Below are 20,834 nucleotides of genomic sequence, written 5' to 3'. Positions count from 1 at the left end.
ATAATAAATAATTAAAAAATATTAAAATATGATATTTTTTGGATATCTCTTATATATAATAAGTGTGTAGATAACGGAAATTCTTGGTTTTAACAGCTTTTTATTTTTTTAATGTTAACTTTAACGGAATATTCTTATATTTAACAGAGTATTTTTATATTTAATGGTAAATTGTAAACATGACTTAAACTTAAATGAATAAATAATTAAAAAAAAATTAAAATAAGATATTTTTGAGATATTTTACAACGATAATTATTTAAAAATAATAAAACCATATATTTTTTAACTTATTTTTTTTAATTAAACTTAAACTTAATATTATATTAAACATATAATATATAATATTTTATTGTCACTACCAAATTAAAAAACTAGAACAAATATTGTTTATCCAAAAAACAGCTGTTGATGACGTGGCAATGATTTTTCGACACGTGGCCGACACGTGGCAAAGATATTTTACGCCTATCGACCATCATTATTTCCACATGAAAAGATCAAGTCTTATATACGACCAGACTGGTCATATACTTCGTTCATTTATGTAAAGATCTGTACAGTTGTGATGATATCCGAGAATATGTCTTCATTATGACTTGCAGATCCGTTTATTAAGGATATATATTATTTCCTAATTCATGGAACCCTTCTTGAGCCTATAAATACACAAGAAATAGCTCAAGGAAGGGGATCGATCTTTTTTCTCTTCTTCAGAATTGTATTACTGTTATCCATCGTTTGTATTGTTTTCTTCTTCTAAGGTCAATGAAACTCAGGAACCCGAGTTCTTTGATCACAGCTTTGGAGCTCAATACTAATAATAGTATCAAGTGGACGTAGGTTATTACCAATCACTGGGGCCGAACCACAATAATTCTCTGTGTCCTTTATTTTCCATTAGATCATTTTCTCAAGCTCTATATTATTTTCTGTCGTTTTCTAGACTCCGTGTCGTTGACCAAAACTAGGGCCAACATTCTGGTGCTTTCATTGAGAGTTGAACTAAAGAAGTTCTAATGGCAAAAACTACCAAGAAGACTGGACAGGCTGCCGCTGCACCATCCCATTCTCCTCCCCCAAATGTGGCTGAAGATGAACTTCATTTGGAGTTTGATGATGAAGAGGTGGACTCTGAGACCCTGAAGACAACATTGGGGGTGTTGCAGGATGAGTTGCCCACTCTGGGGGCCAATCAGGAGAGTGTCGCCGAGATAATGGCGTCACAGCAGAGGGAGATAGAGCGCCAGTGCCAAGAGCTGAGCGAGCGACAGGCGGAGATGGGCCGTCGGCAGAGGGATGCCGTGGTAGCCCTTGAAGCAGCCCTCCTGTTGGCTAGGAATCAGGCTGCGCCAGCCTCGCAGCCTGATCAACCCCCAAGCGGGCCACCTCAAAGGGGTCCCAATCTGCGCCGGAGCAGCCACCTATGCCTCAGGAGGATATCCCACCTAGGGATCCCGAGACATAGCCTCCGTCCCAGGCTGGTCGAGGCAATCCCCCGTGCCCGAGGTAGAATAGGGCCGGGCAACAGCCCCGCAGCCCTAGACGCCCAAGGGGTGAAGAGCCAAATACACCGAGCAGGGGGCAACGTCCTTCTGCCAACAGAAGGAACTCAGAGACAGGCTCTGTGGTCAGGGGCCCCCACGGCATGACAATGCACGGGGACCCCACCGACCAACGCAGGCCTCCCCCTAACGCTCGGGAAATGCCAGCCCAAGGAGGTAACAGAGGAAATAGTCGGTCGCATCATAGCCAGTCGCGGTTCAGAGATGGCCACGGCTATAATGAGGCTGACTCAGGCAGAGGAAATGCTGGTCAGAGGAACGAAGAAAGAGGTGGAGGCAGGAGCCCCCCACCTAGAGAAGACCGACAAGCAGGACATAACGCTGGGGGGCAGCCCAGGCAAAATAACGTCTTTAGTCGGCACGGAGCCAGTGAGCAGTGGCGACGAGACGACGATTTGAGGGATGTACTCAACGACCGCCGAGAAAGGCACGATGAGTACATTCCCCCGGCACCAGAGGCCCCAACAATTTCGGAAGTCGTTCAGGCTCAAATCGATGCCCTGAACCAGGCTGTGCAGCAGCTGGTCGGGGGGCGTACATCGCATATCGAGTATGATCGGAGGAAAGGCACCCCTTTCGTACAAAGGATTGTTGTGGCAGAAACCCCCAGCAAGTTCAAGATGCTGACTCTGCCAAAATTTGACAGGTATGGAGACTCGGTATCTCACGTTAATAAGTTTAAGATACAGATGGACATTCAGAAAATCTCTGAAGATGCTCGCTTCAGGATCTTCCCAGCGACCCTTTCTGATGCCGCCCAGGAGTGGTTCTTTAAGTTCCCTCCTGCAAGTATAGTATCCTGGGAGATGTTCGCGAAGGATTTTTACGGACAATTCTACGCGGGTCGTGTGCACCCCACTGAGGCGAACCAACTGGTCGAGATACGCCAGAAAGAGGGGGAGCCCTTGAAGGAATACGTTCAGCACTTCATGCAAGCCGCAGTAGGAGCCAAGACTGTGGACGATGAAGCCAAGATGATTGCCCTAACCGCTGGGTTTAGGCGCCATTCTCCCCTCTGGAGTAGCCTCAGGAAACATGGGGTTAAGAGTACCCAGGAGTTTTTAGATCGGGTTGGTACATCAAGCTTGAATACGCGATTGTCAATGAAGGGAAATTGCCAACAAAAGACAAGGGGCCCAAGGAAGAACCCACCAAAGCCGCGAACGGGTCTAAGCCCAATGGCAACGGCAAAGGCAACGGGAATGGAAATGGTAAGAATGGTGAAAAGAGGGCGAGCAATGAACCCTCGACCTCCGAGAGTAAGCGCCCCAAAGGTAATCGGTACGAACTTAAATTCACCAATTACACCGCCCTTGTTGAAAGTCGAGCCAAGGTTTACCAAGCGACCAGCTCGAGCGTGCCCTACAAGCGACCCGCACCAATAAGAAAAGATATCTCCAAGAGAGATTCAACAAAGTTCTGTCGTTATCATAACGACTATGAGCATGAAACCAATGACTGTAACCAGCTGAAGGACGAAATTGAGTTCCTGATATGACAGGGACATTTAAGAAGATATGTACGAGCCGCGGGAGGTTCTCAGCGAGAGGCTTAAGGTGGCAACGAGTCGGCGCCTGCACACCAACGCTCACCACCTTTACAGCCAACTCCTGTGGTAGGTACCCTACTCACCATCTGCGGAGGCCCACATCTTGCAGGAGATAGTGGAAAAGCGAGGGAATGATGTGCTCGAACCCTACGCCACGATCAGGACATCGAGATGATGAGTGTCGAGGATCGTGCACCAAAAAAGGCTCGAATAGAGGAGGAACTAATCACCTTCTTTGACGACGACGAACAGCATGTGCGATTCCCACACTCCGATCCGCTGGTCGTGGATGTACAAATCGCGAATATGATGGTGAAAAGGGTGTTGGTCGATACAGGAAGTTCGGTCAACATCCTATATAAGTCCTCGCTGGAAAGGATGAAATTGTCTGTAAAGGACCTAGAGCCATGCAACCAAACCATTTATGGTTTTTCTGGAGAAGGGCTCGCCCCAGTAGGGTCAATTAGACTCCCAATCACAGCAGGCACTGTTCCTGCTAACAAGACATTACTCACTACTTTTATAGTAGTTGATTGCCCTTCAGCGTACAATGCTGTGATAGGGAAACCAATTCTAGTTGACCTTCGAGCCGTCACTTCTATATGGCACCTCACCATGAAATTCCCAACGGACGCAGGGATAGGATGCGTGTTGGGAAACCGAAGGGAAGCGAGGGAGTGCTACAGCGCCTCGATCACCAAGGCAAGGAAGGGTGTATCGAGAGATGCCACCAGGAAAGAGTTGCAAATGGCAACTAATGTTCAAGCCCGCTCAAGTGATAATCTCACCAAATAGGGCGTTGCCCAAAGTGAGGATAGAGACTTAGATCCTCGCTTTGGGGATTTTGAAGAAGAAGTGGGCCCCATCGAGGACCTTGAAGAGGTCCAACTCGATGAGGAAAATTTGACCAGAGTTGTGAAAGTCGGAAAAAACTTAGAGACAACAACAAAACATGCACTGGTGGAGTTCTTAAGGAGGAACCAGGATGTCTTTGCCTGGTCACATAAAGACATGGTCGAGATAGATCCTGCAATCATCAGCCATGTCTTGAACATTGACAAAAGATTTCCACCTGTGCAACAAAAAAGAAGGCTGCTCGACAAAGACAGATCAAAGGCTTTGAAAGAGGAAGTCGAGAAGCTGAAGGAGAATGGATTCATCAGGGTGGCATTTTATCCATCGTGGGTCTCCAATCCCGTACTTGTGCCCAAGCCGAACGGCAAGTGGCATACGTGCGTGGATTTTACATACCTAAATAAAGCCTGCCCCAAAGACTGTTTTCCCACTCCCGAGGATCGACCAACTAGTCGATGCCACTGCAGGGCACGAGATCCTCTCATTCATGGATGCATACTCTGGGTATAATCAAATCAGTATGCATCCCCCTGATGAGGATCACAGTAGCTTTCGAACCGATATAGGGCTCTACTGTTACAAACTGATGCCCTTTGGTTTGAAAAACGCTAGTGCGACTTACCAGAGACTCGTCAACCACATGTTTAAGGAGCTGATCGATGCAAACATGGAGGTTTACGTCGACGACATGCTGGTTAAGTCGAAGAAAGCAGAAGGGCGTGTACAGGATTTGCAAGAATGGTTCAACGTCCTGAATAAATATAGGATGAAGTTAAATCCCCTTAAATGCTCCTTCGGGGTAGGATCAGGGAAGTTCTTGGGATTTATAGTTAACTCAAGAGGAATTGAAGCTAATCCCGAGAAAATAAAATCCCTGATCGAGATGAAGTCGCTAGTAAAGATTAAGGATGTCCAAAGCCTGACCGGAAGAATTGCTGCTCTAAGTAGATTTATTTCAAAATCAACAGACAAGTGCATCCCATTTTTCAATCTACTCAGAGGCAATTAGAAATTTGAATGGATAGATGAGTGCGAACAGGCCTTTCAAGCACTAAAAACACATATGGCGCAACCACCCATCCTGTCAAAGCTGGTTGATAAAGAGATTGTGTTCATCTACCTGGCAATCACGGATTACACTGCTAGTGCTGTTCTGGTAAGAGAAGAAAAGGGTATGCAGAAGGCTGTCTACTACATAAGCAAAAGGCTAATCGGAGCAGAATTGAGGTATCCCCCCATCGAAAGGTTAGCCTACTGATTAGTTTTGGCCTTAAGGAAGTTGCGGCCTTACTTCCAAGCTCATCCGATTACAGTGTTAACCGACCAGCCTCTTCGCAAGTTCTGCAGAAGCCAGAGGCTGCCAGAAGATTACTAAAGTGGGCAGTCAAACTCGGGCAGTTCGACATATCTTACTTGCCGCGAGTAGCGATAAAAGGTCAAGCCTTAGCAGACTTCATCGCCGAATTCACAGAGCCCGCAGGTGGCAAGCAGATTGAGAAGCCCAGCGAGCCTGACTGTCAAATCCAAGCACCCTCTTGGAAATTGTTCACAGACGGATCATCTAACGAATCCCACGCAGGAGCAGGAGTGATATTGATAATGCCGGAAGGGCATCGATTTCACTATGCAATAAGATTTGACTTCATTGCTTCTAACAATGAGGCTGAATATGAAGCATTGCTCGCTGGACTACGATTGGCCAAGGGTATGAACATAAAAGCGCTTGACGTCTATAGTGATTCTCAGCTGGTGGTGAACTAAGTCTTGGGAGAATATCAGGCGCAAGGTTTGAATATGGTCACCTATCTGAACAAAGCAAAGGATATGTTAGCCTAGTTCAACAGATATAGTCTCCAACAAGTACCTCGTGATCAGAATTCCAACGCGGACGCTTTGGCAAAGTTGGCAAGTGCAAAAGATGCTGATACTCTGAACATAGTGCCAGTCGAGCGACTATCAGAGCCAAGCATCCAAGCAGCAGAAACCACTCTGGTCATCCAAATGGCGGATACATGGATGGTGCCATATGTAGAGTATCTATCAAGCGGCGTGCTGCCAGCGGACAGAAACAAAGCTAGGACCCTTCAGCGGCAAGCTGTTAGGTATATCCTGGTCGATGGAATCCTATACCGACGGGGATACTCTCTGCCACTTCTCAAATGTATTACAAAGGAGAAAGCCAAAGAGTTGATGAAGGAGGTACACGAAGGTTTTTGCGGGGACCACGCTGGGGGCAAAGCCTGTCAAAAAAGATCCTAAGGCAGGGGTATTTCTGGCCAACCATGAATGAAGACTCAATGGAGTTCGTGCAAAGATGTGACAAGTGTCAAAGATTTTCTAAAATCCCATGAGCAGCTCCCAACGAGTTAAAGCAGATGCAGAGTCCATGGCCTTTCGCAGTTTGGGGAATAGATCTAATCGGATCATTGCCTACAGGAAAGGGTGGTGTAGAGTTTGTAGTGGTTTTCGTCGACTACTTCACCAAGTGGGCCGAAGCTGAGCCACTCGTGACCATAACGACTAAGAAAGTGCTTGATTTCGTAGTAAAAAACATCATCTGTCGCTATGGATTACCAAAGAAGATAGTCTCAGATAACGGCACCCAGTTTGACAGTGATCTATTCACTGACTTCTGTAAGCGTCATGATATTATCAAAAGCTTTTCTTCAGTCGCTCATCCTCATGCGAATGGGCAAGTCGAAGCAGTTAACAAAACGCTGAAGGATACCCTAAAGAAAATACTCAAAGAAGCTAAGGGAGCGTGGCCAGAACAGTTGCCCGAAGTCCTCTGGTCGTACAGAACTTCCCATTGAACAGCAACGGGTCATACCCCGTTTTCCTTAGCATACGGGTATGAAGCCATGTTGCATGTTGAGTTGGATCCACCCTCGCATCGCAGATTAACAGACGACCAGGACTCTAACAGCCAGCTACTGATGGAATCCTTGGACTCAATTGATGAAAGGCGTGAACAAGCCCAGCTCCGAGTAGCTGCGTACCAGCAGAAGGTCGCCCGGTATTTCAACTCTAAAGTGCGAGAAAGGAAATTCAATGTTGGAGTTCTTGTACTCCGAAGAGTTTTCCTTAACACCCGCGACCAAGCTGCTGGCGTACTCGGGCCAAATTGGGAAGGGCCTTACCAAATTAATGAAGTCCTTCACCCAAGCACTTATAAACTTGCACGCTTAAACGGAGATCTCATTCCTCGCTATTGGAATAGAGAACACCTGCGTAAGTATTATCAATGAACAATTATTCTTAAATACTTGGCTTGTATAAATTTTACTTTTTACAAGTTTTGGAAAAATGTAAGATCTTATTGATCGCTCGTAAAGACATGTTTAGTCCATTTATTATGAGAAATAAAAGGGACTGTGCTCAGCCAGTCATTTCTTGCCAACTATTGTATTTATTACAAGTATTTGCTCATTACATGTGTTGTTTTGCTGTATTATAATTCTAATCATATTGCTACGAGCAGTAATGTTCGAACAGGTTTTGGTCAAGGCAAGTGACCATGGACCTAAAGCTCCCCGATCCCTTGGGGGGCATACAGGGTACAAGTAAGCAAAGCATATCGTTAAAAGGTATGTAAACACATGAGAAAAATAAGTGAAATCATGCTAGGGCACTTAGAGCATTTTTCAAAATTTTGATATTTTGTTAAATCAAACCAAAGTGTTATGCTAAGTTCGGTCATGCGAACAGTTAGATGTTATAATAATATGCAAGTATATTATAATATAAAAGCAAATCCCTTTTACATCGCAAGCAGTAACTGCTTGGATGTAATTGTTCGAAAAAAAGTAAAAGCTGCCCACACAGCAAACCAAAAAATCATATTGTTTTTACATCACGACCCGTAGGTCGTGTAGTTATAAAGAAAAAAATAATAATAAAGCATAAAGGGAAAAGACTAAGGAGCTTGAGGAGTTGGAGGATCCTGGGGAAGGTTCTGATCGACAGCACCCGCAGCCTCGACGTCTGCACCATCCATCCCAGTGGCCAGTGAGATTTCGGGGGAAGTAGGGACCCTCGATCTTTCTTCCTCAGCCAGCTGAGCCGCATAGCGAGCAAGCTCGGCATCCCTGGCATTCTCGGGAAGATAGTCGAAGTTGGCACCCTGATTATGCTTCCAGAAATCGTAGAAGCATCTCAGAGTGGCATTCTTGTATCTTTCCAAGTTGCCAGCGTTGGTCTTCTCCAACTCCTCAACCTGGCCCTCCAGAGTTGTGGTCTCCTGCCTGCTCGCGATCAGGTCCAGCTCAAGCTGTTTGGCTGCTTTGTAGTTAAAGTGGTTGGACTCCTTGTATAGGTCTCTCTGCTCGTGGGCTTTCTCCAGAGACTTCAGTTTCTCCTCCAACTCCTTAGCCAGTTAGGCCTTTTCCTCAACCATCGCCGCCAGCTGATCAGCATGTTTGGCCTCAACAACTTTGAGTTCATCCTCGTGCCGTTGTTCTGAAGTCCTAGCCTGCTTGGTGACGGCACCCAGGTGGATGCGCCCGGCAGTAAGGGTCAGCATGGCCTGCAGTCAGAACAAAATTTAGACAAACGGTAAACTAAAGAAGACCCACTTTTCACAAAAAGAGATGACTTACACTGGTGAACTCGTTTAGGGCACAGTTTAGAATTGGGTCAACACCCATCGTCTTCGTAGTAGCCATTGCCTCTCAGCAACGTTCATGCTTCGCAATCTTAGTGACCCTCTCCTTGATCAGCTTGAAGTCGCGACCAACCATCTCGTTCTCGGTTGAGGCAGGATCAACCTGCTGAGGTTGGTCAGTCGGAGTCGCGGGAGAAGGAGTCGACCCGCCTGCAGCAGATGGAGTCTGTTGCTCGCGGGGAGAAGGTGGAGTCGTGGTGGAGTCTGTTCCTCCGAAGGGCCTGCGTTCTGGGGCTTCTTCGCCTGAGGAGCTTTGCTTCTCTCCCCAGGATGTCTCTTACTGTTTTTCTTCTTGCTTGGAGGAGCCGCAGCAGCCTCTGGAGCGCTGTAGAGGTCGAACACATTGGTGGAGTCCATGTCTGAAAAGCGAGAACAAAGTCGAACAGTGAGATAGCATGAATGACTAAGTGCATTGCATCAGAAAAAGAAGTAAAAAAGGATTACAAAGTTAAATACCTGAGCTATTATTACTGGTCCCTACACTACAGACTCTACTAGTCTTATACTTATTCTTTGACATGAAGAAATCTGACCCTAAATTTGGAGCATATTTAAAATTTCCATCCCCGTCAAAAAGATGACAGGGAATTGGCAAATTGTCTAAAAGCGAAATAACTATACCATTGTCGTCCGATGAATAGTCAGAGAGGTCGACAGGCTCGGTGGCCTTCTTCTTTCCTTTTCCCAAGGGGGCTGAGGGCCTCTCTGCTTGGGGAGTGCCAGCAGGTTCCCTAATCGTAACCCCAGTCAGTCTCCTCCATGGAGGTGACGCTTGAGGTTGCTGTTCGAGTTCCTCCTCGGTGCAGGCACTCCCTGCTGAGGGTCCCCTCGTGTCCGGTTGAGGGGCCCAGAGGCCAACCATCCTAAGGTTCGCCTCTGTAACCAAATTCTTGACACTCTTTTCAGCATCAGTCATGCTAGCTAGAAGTGACGATCTCAACTCCATGCCCGGAGTTGGGTTTGCTCGCAGCCACGGGCCTGGAAGACATCAACAATTTAAGACATTGTGGAGGAAAACACTAAGTGAAGAAGTCAGCCAGCGGTACGAAAGTTTTACCTCTTCGTACGAAAGCTAGGTTATCTACGGCCATGTCAGCAGTAAGGATGTACTCTTGGTAGTACCTCCCCACGTTTGAGATATGAGTTGTGTCAGTCAGGAAGGTGCGCCCGATTTCTTGATGACAGAAGTGGAAGAACCCCGTGCCTTCTTGGTTGGGGTTAGATTTGAGGTCGAACAAGTAGTTGACCTCATGAGGCGATGGCACGGGCCATTTCTTTTGGTTGTATAGGATATAGAGTGCAGCAAGCATCCTATATCCGTTCGGGGTTATTTGAAAGGGGGCAACTCCAAAATAGTTTGCCACCCCTTGAAAGAATGAGTGAAGAGGCAAGGTAGCCCCTGCCTCGATATGAAACCGCGACCAGGCGCTGAAGGCGCCTCCAGGCAGATTCGCCCTTTGGTCTGGTTTGGGTCTGACTAAGGTCACCCCCGGGACACTGTATTTCCTTAAGTAGTTGGCGATCATTCTGATCGTCACCCTACTTTCAGAGACTACATACCACTCAACATCCAGCTGAATGGCATGTCTAGGGTGGGCATGTCTTTGGATGTTTGGGTCGAGAGCATTTTCATCTCGACCACTGGTTGAGGGAACATCAGCCAAAGTAGCATGCTGATGAGAAGGGTCGGAGGTTTTCCTTTTCTGGGCCTTGGTTTTGGTGCGAGCCATATTTTGGGTAAAGACTGGGGAAGTGTTTGGATTAGTACGAGAAAAGGGAATTTCAGGTATCAACGACGAAGGTTGTTTTTCATCCTCGAGCAGTTGAGCTAGCAAATCGTCGTCGATGGGTCTTTCTCCTCCCCATGGGTCTTGCATGTAAACTGCAAACAGACAAAGGAGGAGGTAAGACGCACAGCCTGGGAGCTTATGTTGAAAGTTGGAATAACGTTGCTCGCATCTACGACCAGCAACATTCTAACCGAAACACTAAGTTTTATGCGAACAATTTGAAAAACGGATCAAAAAGTGAAAGTAAAAAGTTTTTCTGGAAAAAAGCTTTTTCAACTCCAAAGGGGTGGGAAAAACCTAGTTTTTCAGCTAGCCTAAAAATCGAATTTTTACTTCGATTTTACGCCCTAAACCCATGATCCTGACTATCAAACTGATTCCTAACTTCTACAGAGCAAAAATACACTACCCTATCAAGCATCAAATGGTATATACAAAATCTTTACAAATTTTTACCCAAGAACACAAAAAATTTCAGAACACAGAAACAGTATGCATGACATCTCAAAGGGTTTAAACGTCGAAGAAATGTACCTGGATAAAAATTGGAGATTCTGAAAAGGAATGACTTTGGGTTTGCAAGCGAAGGACCCTTAGCAAAGTGATTGAAGACCTTTGAAGTTCCGGGCTCTGAAATGGAGTTCTTGGCAAAGAGATGGCGTGTAGAGAGTTAAAAGAAAAATGTGGGGATTATTTATAGAAGCTGAGATGTGTTGAAAAGGGGTAATCATGAGTTACCTTTTTCAAGGCATGGGGGAGTGTATCAGCCGTCAGAAAGGTTACTTGGAAACTGAAAAGGCATGATTGGATGTGATTAGGTCACAGTTTTCAAGAACGCACAAGAGGCTCTGGCAGATTTCGTGGGGCATACGAAAAGTTGGTTTTCTAAGTTTACTTATTGCTGGTCGCAATAAATAAACTTGGGGGACAAATGTTTATTCAAAAAACAGCTGTTGATGACGTGGCAAGGTTTTTCGACACGCGGCAGAGATATTGCTCGCCTATCGACCAGCATTATTTCCACATGAAAAGATCAAGTCTTATATACGACCAGACTAGTCGTATACTCCATTCATTTATGTAAAGATCTGTACAATTGTGATGATATCCGAGAATATCTCTTCATTATGACTTGCAGATCCGTTTATTAAGGATAAATATTATTTCCTAATTCATGTAACCCTTCTTGAGCCTATAAATACACAAGAAATAGCTCAAGGAAGGGGATCGATCTTTTTTCTCTTCTTCAGAATTGTATTATTGTTATCCATCGTTTGTATTGTTTTCTTCTTCTAAGGTTAGTGACACCCAGGAACTCGAGTTCTTTGGTCACAGCTTTGGAGCTCAATACTAATAATAGTATCAAGTGGACGTAGGTTATTACCAATTACTGGGGTCGAACCACTATAATTCTAAGTGTCCTTTATTTTCTCAAGCTCTATATTATTTTCTGTCATTTTCTAGACTCCGTGTCGTTGACCAAAACTAGGGTCAACAAATATAAACTTAAACAAAAATTAATTAATTAATTAATTAAAATATATGAGATATTTTTAAGATATTTTATGATAATTTAAATAATTAAATTATATTTATTTAAAAATAATAAAGACATACATATCATTTTTTATCTTATAAATTTGTGTGATAGTTTATTTTTTATCAAGTGTTTGTAACTTTTTCTTCATCAAATTCAATAAAGGACATTGCGAGATACATTAGAAACTAAAAATAGTTTATGCACATGTACTACTGTCTACACTATGATTTTTTCTATTCTTATATTATTTTTATTATTAATTTCTTTTTAAATATTATTGTATTTTATATATATGTCATGTAGTCATGTAAATATATATATATCAACGTTGTGTTTAAATGTCATATATGTAGAGATTATTGATATAAATATTTATATATACTATAGAATTATAATTCATTCTATTATATATATATTTAAAAAAAAAAAATCCAATTTTCATTAAAATTATTGACAGTGTTTACAACTTTAAAACTAAGCAAACGTGCATTGTACATTGCATCTACTTAGTTTTACAATGATAATTATTTAAAAATAATAAAATCATACGTTTTATAACTTAAATAAAATTTAATTAAACTTAAACTCACTTATTAGAATAATATCATATTAAACATATAATATAATCTACTTTCAATTAGCAACAAATTAATTTTTTTTAAAAACTATCAAGAAACTTAAATTTAAAATCTACGTATAATATTTAATATTACATTAAACATATAATATATAATTTATTGTTATCACTCACAAATTCAAAAACTAGAACAAACATAACTTAAACAAGAACAAATAGATTATTTAATTAAAATTGAATATTTATTTAAAATTTATATGACATTAATATAAATTTAATAAAAATAATTAATAGATTCTATAAATAAAACTAAACAAACGTACATATTGAACGTTGCTTGTATCTAGTAATATTATAAGTTTAGAAAAATTATTTTTATTTATGCTATATATTACAAAAATATGTTTTTTAAATAATGAGTTATACATAAAAATTAAAATATATATTAGTATAAAACATTTTTTTTCCTCTTAATTTTTACTTAAATGCCAAATAAAGGAAATAAAACAAATTTCTTTTCTGCAGTTATACCAAAGAAGAAGAGAAAATACATTTATTTTATTTCCTTTAACTTTTTCTATCTCTCTTTTTTTTCTCACCTACCCATTTTCTTTCCTTCCTACCAAACTATATCAAGGAATTTAATTAACTAGAATGAGGTGTTTGGAGAAGAGAATATTTTTTTTTTCACTAGTAGTACCGAGTAGTTCCCATTTGGGGCACGACGGGAGAATTTACCAATAGCAAAATAGCTCATCATTGTTGTCTTGTCGATTAGGGGTATGAAATTGGCGGCCAAGCTTGCTGAAACGACACCACCAGTGCTTTCTTATTCTTCCTCTCATACGACATCATAATGGCTGAAGCCTCGTCGTTTGACTTGGACGAGACCGATACCATGGTCAGAGGCCTCAGACTTCGCTGGGACGACGAGAAAACCCAGAATAATATAGACCACAATCGAGCCGTCGACAAAGAAGATCATCGAGATGATGACGACGATCAGAAGAAGAATATGCCCACTACTATAGCCGTGGAATCCCCAACTCGTTTGGCTGTTAAGAAGAAAGAGTTGTTGGAGGAGCTCGAAGCCATGCTAAATCCAGGTGAATCTTCTCATGTTAATACTTTTGGAAATGGCGGTGTTGCAAATGAAGAGCTCAAACAAACAATGAGAAAGGCGTTGGAGACTGAAAATGTAAACCTAAGTATAGACGAGGCTCATTGCGGAGAAGGAACCAAAAGAATGTACTCGAGGGAAGTTATGGAGGCTTTGAGGTTTGCCAACATGGAAGAACAGAGGAAGATGTGGAAGCATGCGCTAACGGAGCTCGACCCTGTTGGAGAGGTGGACATTGATATCCTAGCAAGGTCTAAGAATCATAAGGAAATTCAAATCAGCTGTGATAATCAACAAAGCATTGGAAAAAAGAATGAGTCTGCTACAATTCTTGGTTAGTACTGGATGTTGGGTCTCTCTCTCTCTCTCACACACACACACACACACACAAAACTATGCAAGTATCTACTAAAAAGCTTATGAGTGAAATTCTCGGAATGAATTATGGATTTTTAAGTGTGTAAATATGAATAATTGAGTGAACTTTGTTGCTTCTATCTGTGATAGTGAACGAAATAGTTAAAACTCATTGCGGAGAAGGGACTAAGAAGAATTACTCAAGGGAGGTTATGGAGGCATTGAGGTTTGTGAACGTGAAGGAAAAGAGGCAACTATGGAAGAGTGTCTTCAATGGGCTTGACCCTGTTGTGCAGAAGGAATATATTAACCTCGCCAGCTCTAAGCATCATAAAAAAATTGGAAAGAAGGAAGAATCTCCTACAACTCTTAGTAAGTAGTGAATTTCGTTTCCTGTTTTTTTCCCCTGTTTTTTTCCGAGTTAATAATTCATAGATATGAAACGCCTGCTGAGAGCCTATAAATTAAATTCTTGGAATGGATTATGGATATGTAAGTGTGTGAAATTATAAATAACTGATTGAAATTCTTGCTTCTGTAATCTGTTTATGTCTTTATGATAATAAGCATACCTGATTGTTAAGATTATGGCATTTGACTTTTAAAATTAATGAAAGATAAAGGGAATAGTTTAATCTGTTCGTGTACATGTTTGATGTCAAATTCAAATCCATTAACATTCCTTTTTTTTTTGTGGGCTATTTCTAAATCTAGAGAATATTCCAGAAGCTCATTCCAAAGACAAGGGCAATGGACTGTCAAGTTTGGAGAGAACTGAAACTGATGCTGCTTGCAGTTCCGTAGTTGGGGATGAAGACAAGAATCCAATTGTTGAAGGAGATTACAGTGAAGATGATGATAGTGATGAGGATTATGCTAGCATTCAGAGACCTGCCTTTGCGGTCAAGGGAGAACCCAACTTTGATTCTGGTCCTCCAGAAGATGGACTTGAGTATCTTAGGCGTGTAAGGTATTATTAATTCTCTGTTGTCCTTTTCACTGATTGTTGATACTATAATGCCCTGAAGTTAAGACTTTTCTTAATTTAGTAGGAGAATAATTCCAATTAAAAATCTATAGAAACAAAAGAGAAATGTTGGATTAGAGTTAATTAGATGATTTCCATGCTGCTCTGATAAGAATGGTTGGATTTTGGAATATTCTGTGATCTATAGGTTAAACTGCATTTTAATTGCTAAACCATCTAGTATCAGGTTTGAACATAGAACTTAGGAAACCCAAATAGTTTGTAATAAGCATCTGTTTACTTAATATTGTAATTATTAATTTTTTTTTATTGAAAAAAGTATTTATTATTAGAAGTTTTTATTCCATTTTTCTTCAGAGGTTTTTATATGCAAAAAAGAAAAAAGAAAAGAAAAGAAAACTGTGTTTGTATGAAAAGGTTGAGTTTAGTGATGTATATAATATTTAGGATGACCTTCGCAACTCATAAAACTTAAAAGGGTTTTGTTCAGACTCCCATTGTTGGATTTGCAACTCTTGTTGTAAGCTTAATGATAACATCAACGCACTAGATTGAAAGTAATACTAAACTTGCATGCATATCTTTTTATAGAGGTAGAGAAGATGAAATAGTATGTGCTGCAGCTGACATCTTTGATCTAGGAAAGGTTAAGATCAATGGCAGCTCTTACCTCATGTTTGTATTAACACTGATTAGAAGAAAGGCAAAATTGCCTCAACACTTATTTATAGGCTATTTAGTGTCAAATATAAGCATGTTAGCAGCAACTGGGTACAAGACTGTAATTCTCTTCTAGATGCATGTCATGATTCAGACTGCATCTATTGTCTATCTGTTTACATTCTTCAAAGATCTGGAACCATATACATGAAAAAATCCATTATTTATTATTTTAGTTTTTGATACCCAGAAATTCCCTGAACTCGTTTAGTGACTCAAGTTCGAATTTGAGGGTCCCTATCTAACTCTACAATATTTTGGAGAGCCAGAAGGTATACAAATTATTATGTAGGTGCTTATAAGACACTTGAACCTCAGACCTTGTGAGATCGTTTGAGCTACCCCAAGCCAAGACCCCTCTTGGGTTAGAAAACTACTTTAAATTTTGAACATGTTGAGAAAAATAATTTTGTGGTTTTTTTATGTATCCAATTCTTTGTACATGAAAACTGCCTCTTTGTTATATCGCTAACTTATAGTCATGTGCTGATTTGTTTAGAGTGCGAGCACAATAGTTCAGTTTTTTCTTTTCATAAAGTTTTCGGGAGGTGTATGAACTAAAGAAGAGTTAATGACCATAGACATGACATATAGACATCAAATTGAAACCTGAAAGTAAAATGCAGGTTTCATTCAAATGTCTGAAAAGCTGGGTTACAGCTTATTGTGTTGGTTATCATCTTGAAGCCTGAAATAAAAGCCTGCTTATCTATTTAATTTATATGATATATAAACAGGAACTAGAACCCAGACCACTTACACACAGTTACATGTCCAACTGCTAAAGCTAGCCTCAAATTACCTAAGTGTGCTCATTGTTTAGCAAAGAAAAATGTAGTATATATAACCCCAAGGGGTGGTCTAGCGGTAAGGAGGAATGTCTGAAAGTTCTGGTAGGAATTGTTCCCAAGGTTTGAATCCCCGTAGACTCAAAAATTTGGAGCTATTGGGAGGTCTCCCAGTCGAACCCAGAGCCAAAAAAAAAATTGTAGTATGTGTGCTCGTCAGAGCTCAGCTAGTGCACTGTTGAGATTCCAGCTAATGATGTTTATCATTTTTTATGCGTCAGTCCATTTTTATGATTGTCTCTTTTACCTTGTTGTTTATACCCCTTTCCACATCTCCTGTTTATGATTCTGAATTTTCTCCTACTCTACTAAGTTCATGGCTCTTTTCCCAATCAATCCATTGTTCCTAGTTCTCATAAAGTCTGGACTGGGGACCTTTTCATCTTTTACCACCTGGTTTTTTTCTCTTCTCTCTCTTGTGCTTTTTTGAAGTACAATGATAGTTTGGTTTGATTAATTACTAAAGTAAATCACATCTAAATTACCAATTTAGGAATATGTAAGGCTTACATATCCATTCTTAAGGTCCTTAAAGGGTTTGCATGCAGAAGACATGAAAAGTTTCATAATCTTTATAGGCTAATCTTAATGCAGTTTTGCTATATTGGCCTATCAATTATGACTATCAGTCAATTATGAGTATGGGTGATTCTTTCCTAGTACATGTACTCTTGAGCCACCTTTGCTAATTTTTGACTGTCAATGATCTTTAAATGTAGTTCTATTTCTGTCACCAGTGCTCTATATTTTTTATGATGAATTCATGCGTAAGAGGAAAATGTGCTTCATGTTAAAAGTGATTATGATTAAGAAACAGAATCTGAGTATGTCATTCTTACCTGGTAGACACGCTGCAGATTCTGTTGCTGTTAAGTCAACTATACGCTTTTCATTTCTTATTATTTTAGGTGCTTTAGGTTTGTGCCCATTAGCAATGTTATGTAAACTAATATTATGAATATGATAGAAGTTCTCTCGTTTTCTCAGGTGGGAAGCGGCCCAGATTCCAAAGGTCAGAGTAGCCAAGCTTGATCGAAGTAAACTAAACAAAGAGCAGAGTGAGTATATGCCCAAGATTCCAGAGATTGCAAAGTGTCCAGAACAATTATTGCCTATGAAGCCGTGGGAAGATGCATTTCTTGAAGATTTTTCACAGCTTAGGCTGGTATGATCCCTGTACCCTATTTACTTTGCGCAGACAGGTTCAATCATCAATTGACAATATATAAATGTATATATTTTTATGTATATTATTGTTAAAAGTGAAACAGTTTAGTTGATCTGCGCATTGTCTTGATTGTGGAAGGCTTTGTTCTATATTCTTTTCTTTCACTTTATACCTAAATAGAAACTTGACTTCGAGACTCTTAACTCTTGATTCAGGTTTTGTCTCATCTTGAGAATTCCAGAGATCTACTATCAGAAAGCTCTCCCCATCAGCTATCTGGGGACATTATTTTGGAGAGTTCTGAAAAAAGCAGAACCAAAGTCCAGTCTGACCAGTCTCGTGAATGTCTCAGCTCTGAAAATGCGGATGACTGGTTACCCAAGTTATCTGTTGATGATGATAATAGTGTATCATCGGAATCAGAAAAGTCAACACCAAAATCAATTGTAAATGAAAATTGCAGCAACTACCCTTTGTTGTCTGTAATATTAAAGATGGACTCTGTAGCTCGAGTGTCTATGTTGAAGAGAAGGATAAGCTCTTTTGGAGGCATGAACACGTTGCCGAGGGAAGACTGCTTGTGGCTGTTTGCACTCTGTGCAGTAATCGACACTCCATTAGACGCAGACACTAGTGCTTCACTCAGAAGTCTATTGCGTAAGAGTGCTGAGTTGCTGGCTGGAAAATCTGAAACTGATGATGAGGTTGTAATGCTGAATATTCTTGCAACGATTTCGGGCCGATACTTCGGGCAGTTAGAGAGCTGAACCCCGTTATAGATGTATCTCTTGTTTGATTAAAGTCATTAAGAATGTTATTTTCTTTTCTTTTTATATGTATATTACATAATTTTTTGAGCTATTATCATGATTTTTAGTGGGGCTGAGGAGATGAGTGATCAGAGGGTTTTGAACTAGACATTTGGTAATCCGTTTTTGCAATTACTCATTTTAATATAGGTTCTGGCGACTTTTTTTTCTTTCCAGTTTTAGGTATTAACTTCTTTCACTGAAACATTTCAATAACTTTTGAGCGATTATTTGGATTTTTATTTGTAAAAATTAGGCGGAGTTCCCAGTTTTAGATTGGCTGTTCAATTTTTAGCCACTTTTTACATCTCTTAATTTTATACCTAATATTTAATTGAATCTACCTATTATACTCTTCTACAGATATTCATGCACCCAATTTGCTTCACATCAGAATCCAACACAATTATTTTTATATATATATATATATATATTCTATGTCAAAAAATGTGTAGATAGAGAAAATTTTTTGTTTTAAGAATTTTTTATTTTTTTTATTATTTTTAAGAGAATATTATTATATTTAACAAAATATTCTTATATATAACAGTAAATTGTAAACATGATTTAAATTTATGTAAAATTAAATAAATAAATAATTAAACAAATTAAAATAAGATATTTTTTTAGATATTTTACAATGATAATTATTTAAAAATACTAAAACCATAGGTTTTATAACTTATATACGCTTTGCATAGTTTTTTTTTATATAAAAAGTCTAAATTATGTATAAGAAAATTTATATTTTGCATAAGACTTATTACCTGTTGAAGCCTTTAGTTTTAAAATTAACTTTTAGATCTCATGTTTTTTCAAAAGAATAAAAATTAGAATTGATAGATTGATTATTTGAACACTGTATTTTCGCTCATTACCCGTTTTGACCCTTTATTTTAAAAAATGAACATTTGAACCATGTATTTATTTAAAGGGTTCAAACTTCTTATAAAAATTAAATTATCCATTTATATAATTTTTGTTTTCTGTAAGGGCTCACACCATTTTGAACCTTGTATTTTAGTCGATTACCTGTTGGAACCGTTATTTTTAAAAATTAACTTGTGGACCTCAAGTTTTGTCAAAATGTTAAAATATGAATAAATAGATTGATTATTTGAACACTATATTTTGGTCGATTACTCGTTTTGATTATTTATTTTTAAAAATTAATCTTTGGATCATATATTTATTCAAAAGGTTAAAAATTCTTTATAAAAATTAAATTATATAAATATATTGTTGACCACGATTTTGCCCAACTGCGAATAGACGCAAAAACGACAATAACCTTGAATAGAAAGAAAATAACACAAGTAATTTTTATAGTGGTTCAGCCCCAATTCGTTGGTAATAGCCTAATCCACTTGAAGTTGTGATATATATGACCTACACTTGAGATCAAATGAACCTGAGTCAACTGAGTTTCTCAAGTGCAAGTGAAAAGATACAATGTGTTTTTCTCTAAACTTTCAGTAAAAAAATACTCCCAGAATCCGATCCCCCCAAATGATGCCATGAGCCATTTATTTATAGGCTCATGGATCGTACATGAGAAATATACCGCTTTGACGGGGTCCTTGATTGTTTCAACAACTTTAATTAATGAATAATAAACAAATTACATCAATATAACTATTATTCCGGGATGTTTAAGATATTCCCGCGGCAGTAGCCCCTCGGATGCCTGCCTCCTCGGAGGCACTCACAGCTGCTCCTCGGATGCACCAGCCTTCAGACGCGCACCTGTCAGCAGCTCCTTGATTGTACATGAGAAATATAACGCTTTGACGGGGTCCTTGATTGTTTCAACAACTTTGATTAATGAATAATAAACAAATTACATCAATATAACTATTATTCCGGGATGTTTAAGATATTCCCGCGGCAGTAGCCCCTCGGATGCCTGCCTCCTCGGAGGCACTCGCATCTGCTCCTCGGATGCACTAGCCTTCAGACGCGCACCTGTCAGCAGCTCCTCGGCGTGGCTCTCGGATACGCACGGATCCGCTCGGTCACACGGAGCTCCTCGGCATGCACCAGGCTTCAGATGCACGTAGACCTGCTCGGATGCATCTGCCTCCTCAGACGCACATCTGCCAGCAGATGCATGCGGACCCGCTCGGACGCCCGCCTTTGGCTCCTCGGCGTGCCCCTCGAGCCTCTCAGATACATGGCCCTCCTAGCCCTTTGGCCATGCAGCACACCCACTCGGGCATGCACAACACAACCCTTTGGGCACACAACTTCCCTAAATATTTTCTTTGGGAAAATTTGACTCCTTT

At 40.2% G+C, this 20,834-nt stretch overlaps 1 protein-coding gene across 1 annotated transcript; it reads left to right on the top strand.

The window, feature by feature from the left end:
- The first annotated feature begins 13,167 nt into the window (after positions 1 to 13,167).
- LOC133801723 (uncharacterized) lies at positions 13,168 to 18,725 on the top strand. Its single transcript, XM_062239987.1, has 5 exons — positions 13,168 to 13,993; positions 14,167 to 14,388; positions 14,731 to 14,986; positions 17,560 to 17,737; positions 17,956 to 18,725. The coding sequence occupies exons 1-5, from the start codon at positions 13,396 to 13,398 to the stop codon at positions 18,505 to 18,507; spliced, it is 1,806 nt and encodes a 601-aa protein (XP_062095971.1). The 5' UTR covers positions 13,168 to 13,395; the 3' UTR covers positions 18,508 to 18,725.
- The last annotated feature ends 2,109 nt before the right edge of the window (positions 18,726 to 20,834 follow it).

Source organism: Humulus lupulus, chromosome 1 (assembly GCF_963169125.1).
Source record: "Humulus lupulus chromosome 1, drHumLupu1.1, whole genome shotgun sequence".
Lineage (NCBI taxonomy): Eukaryota > Viridiplantae > Streptophyta > Magnoliopsida > Rosales > Cannabaceae > Humulus > Humulus lupulus.
This window is presented reverse-complemented; position numbering and strand designations above follow the sequence as displayed.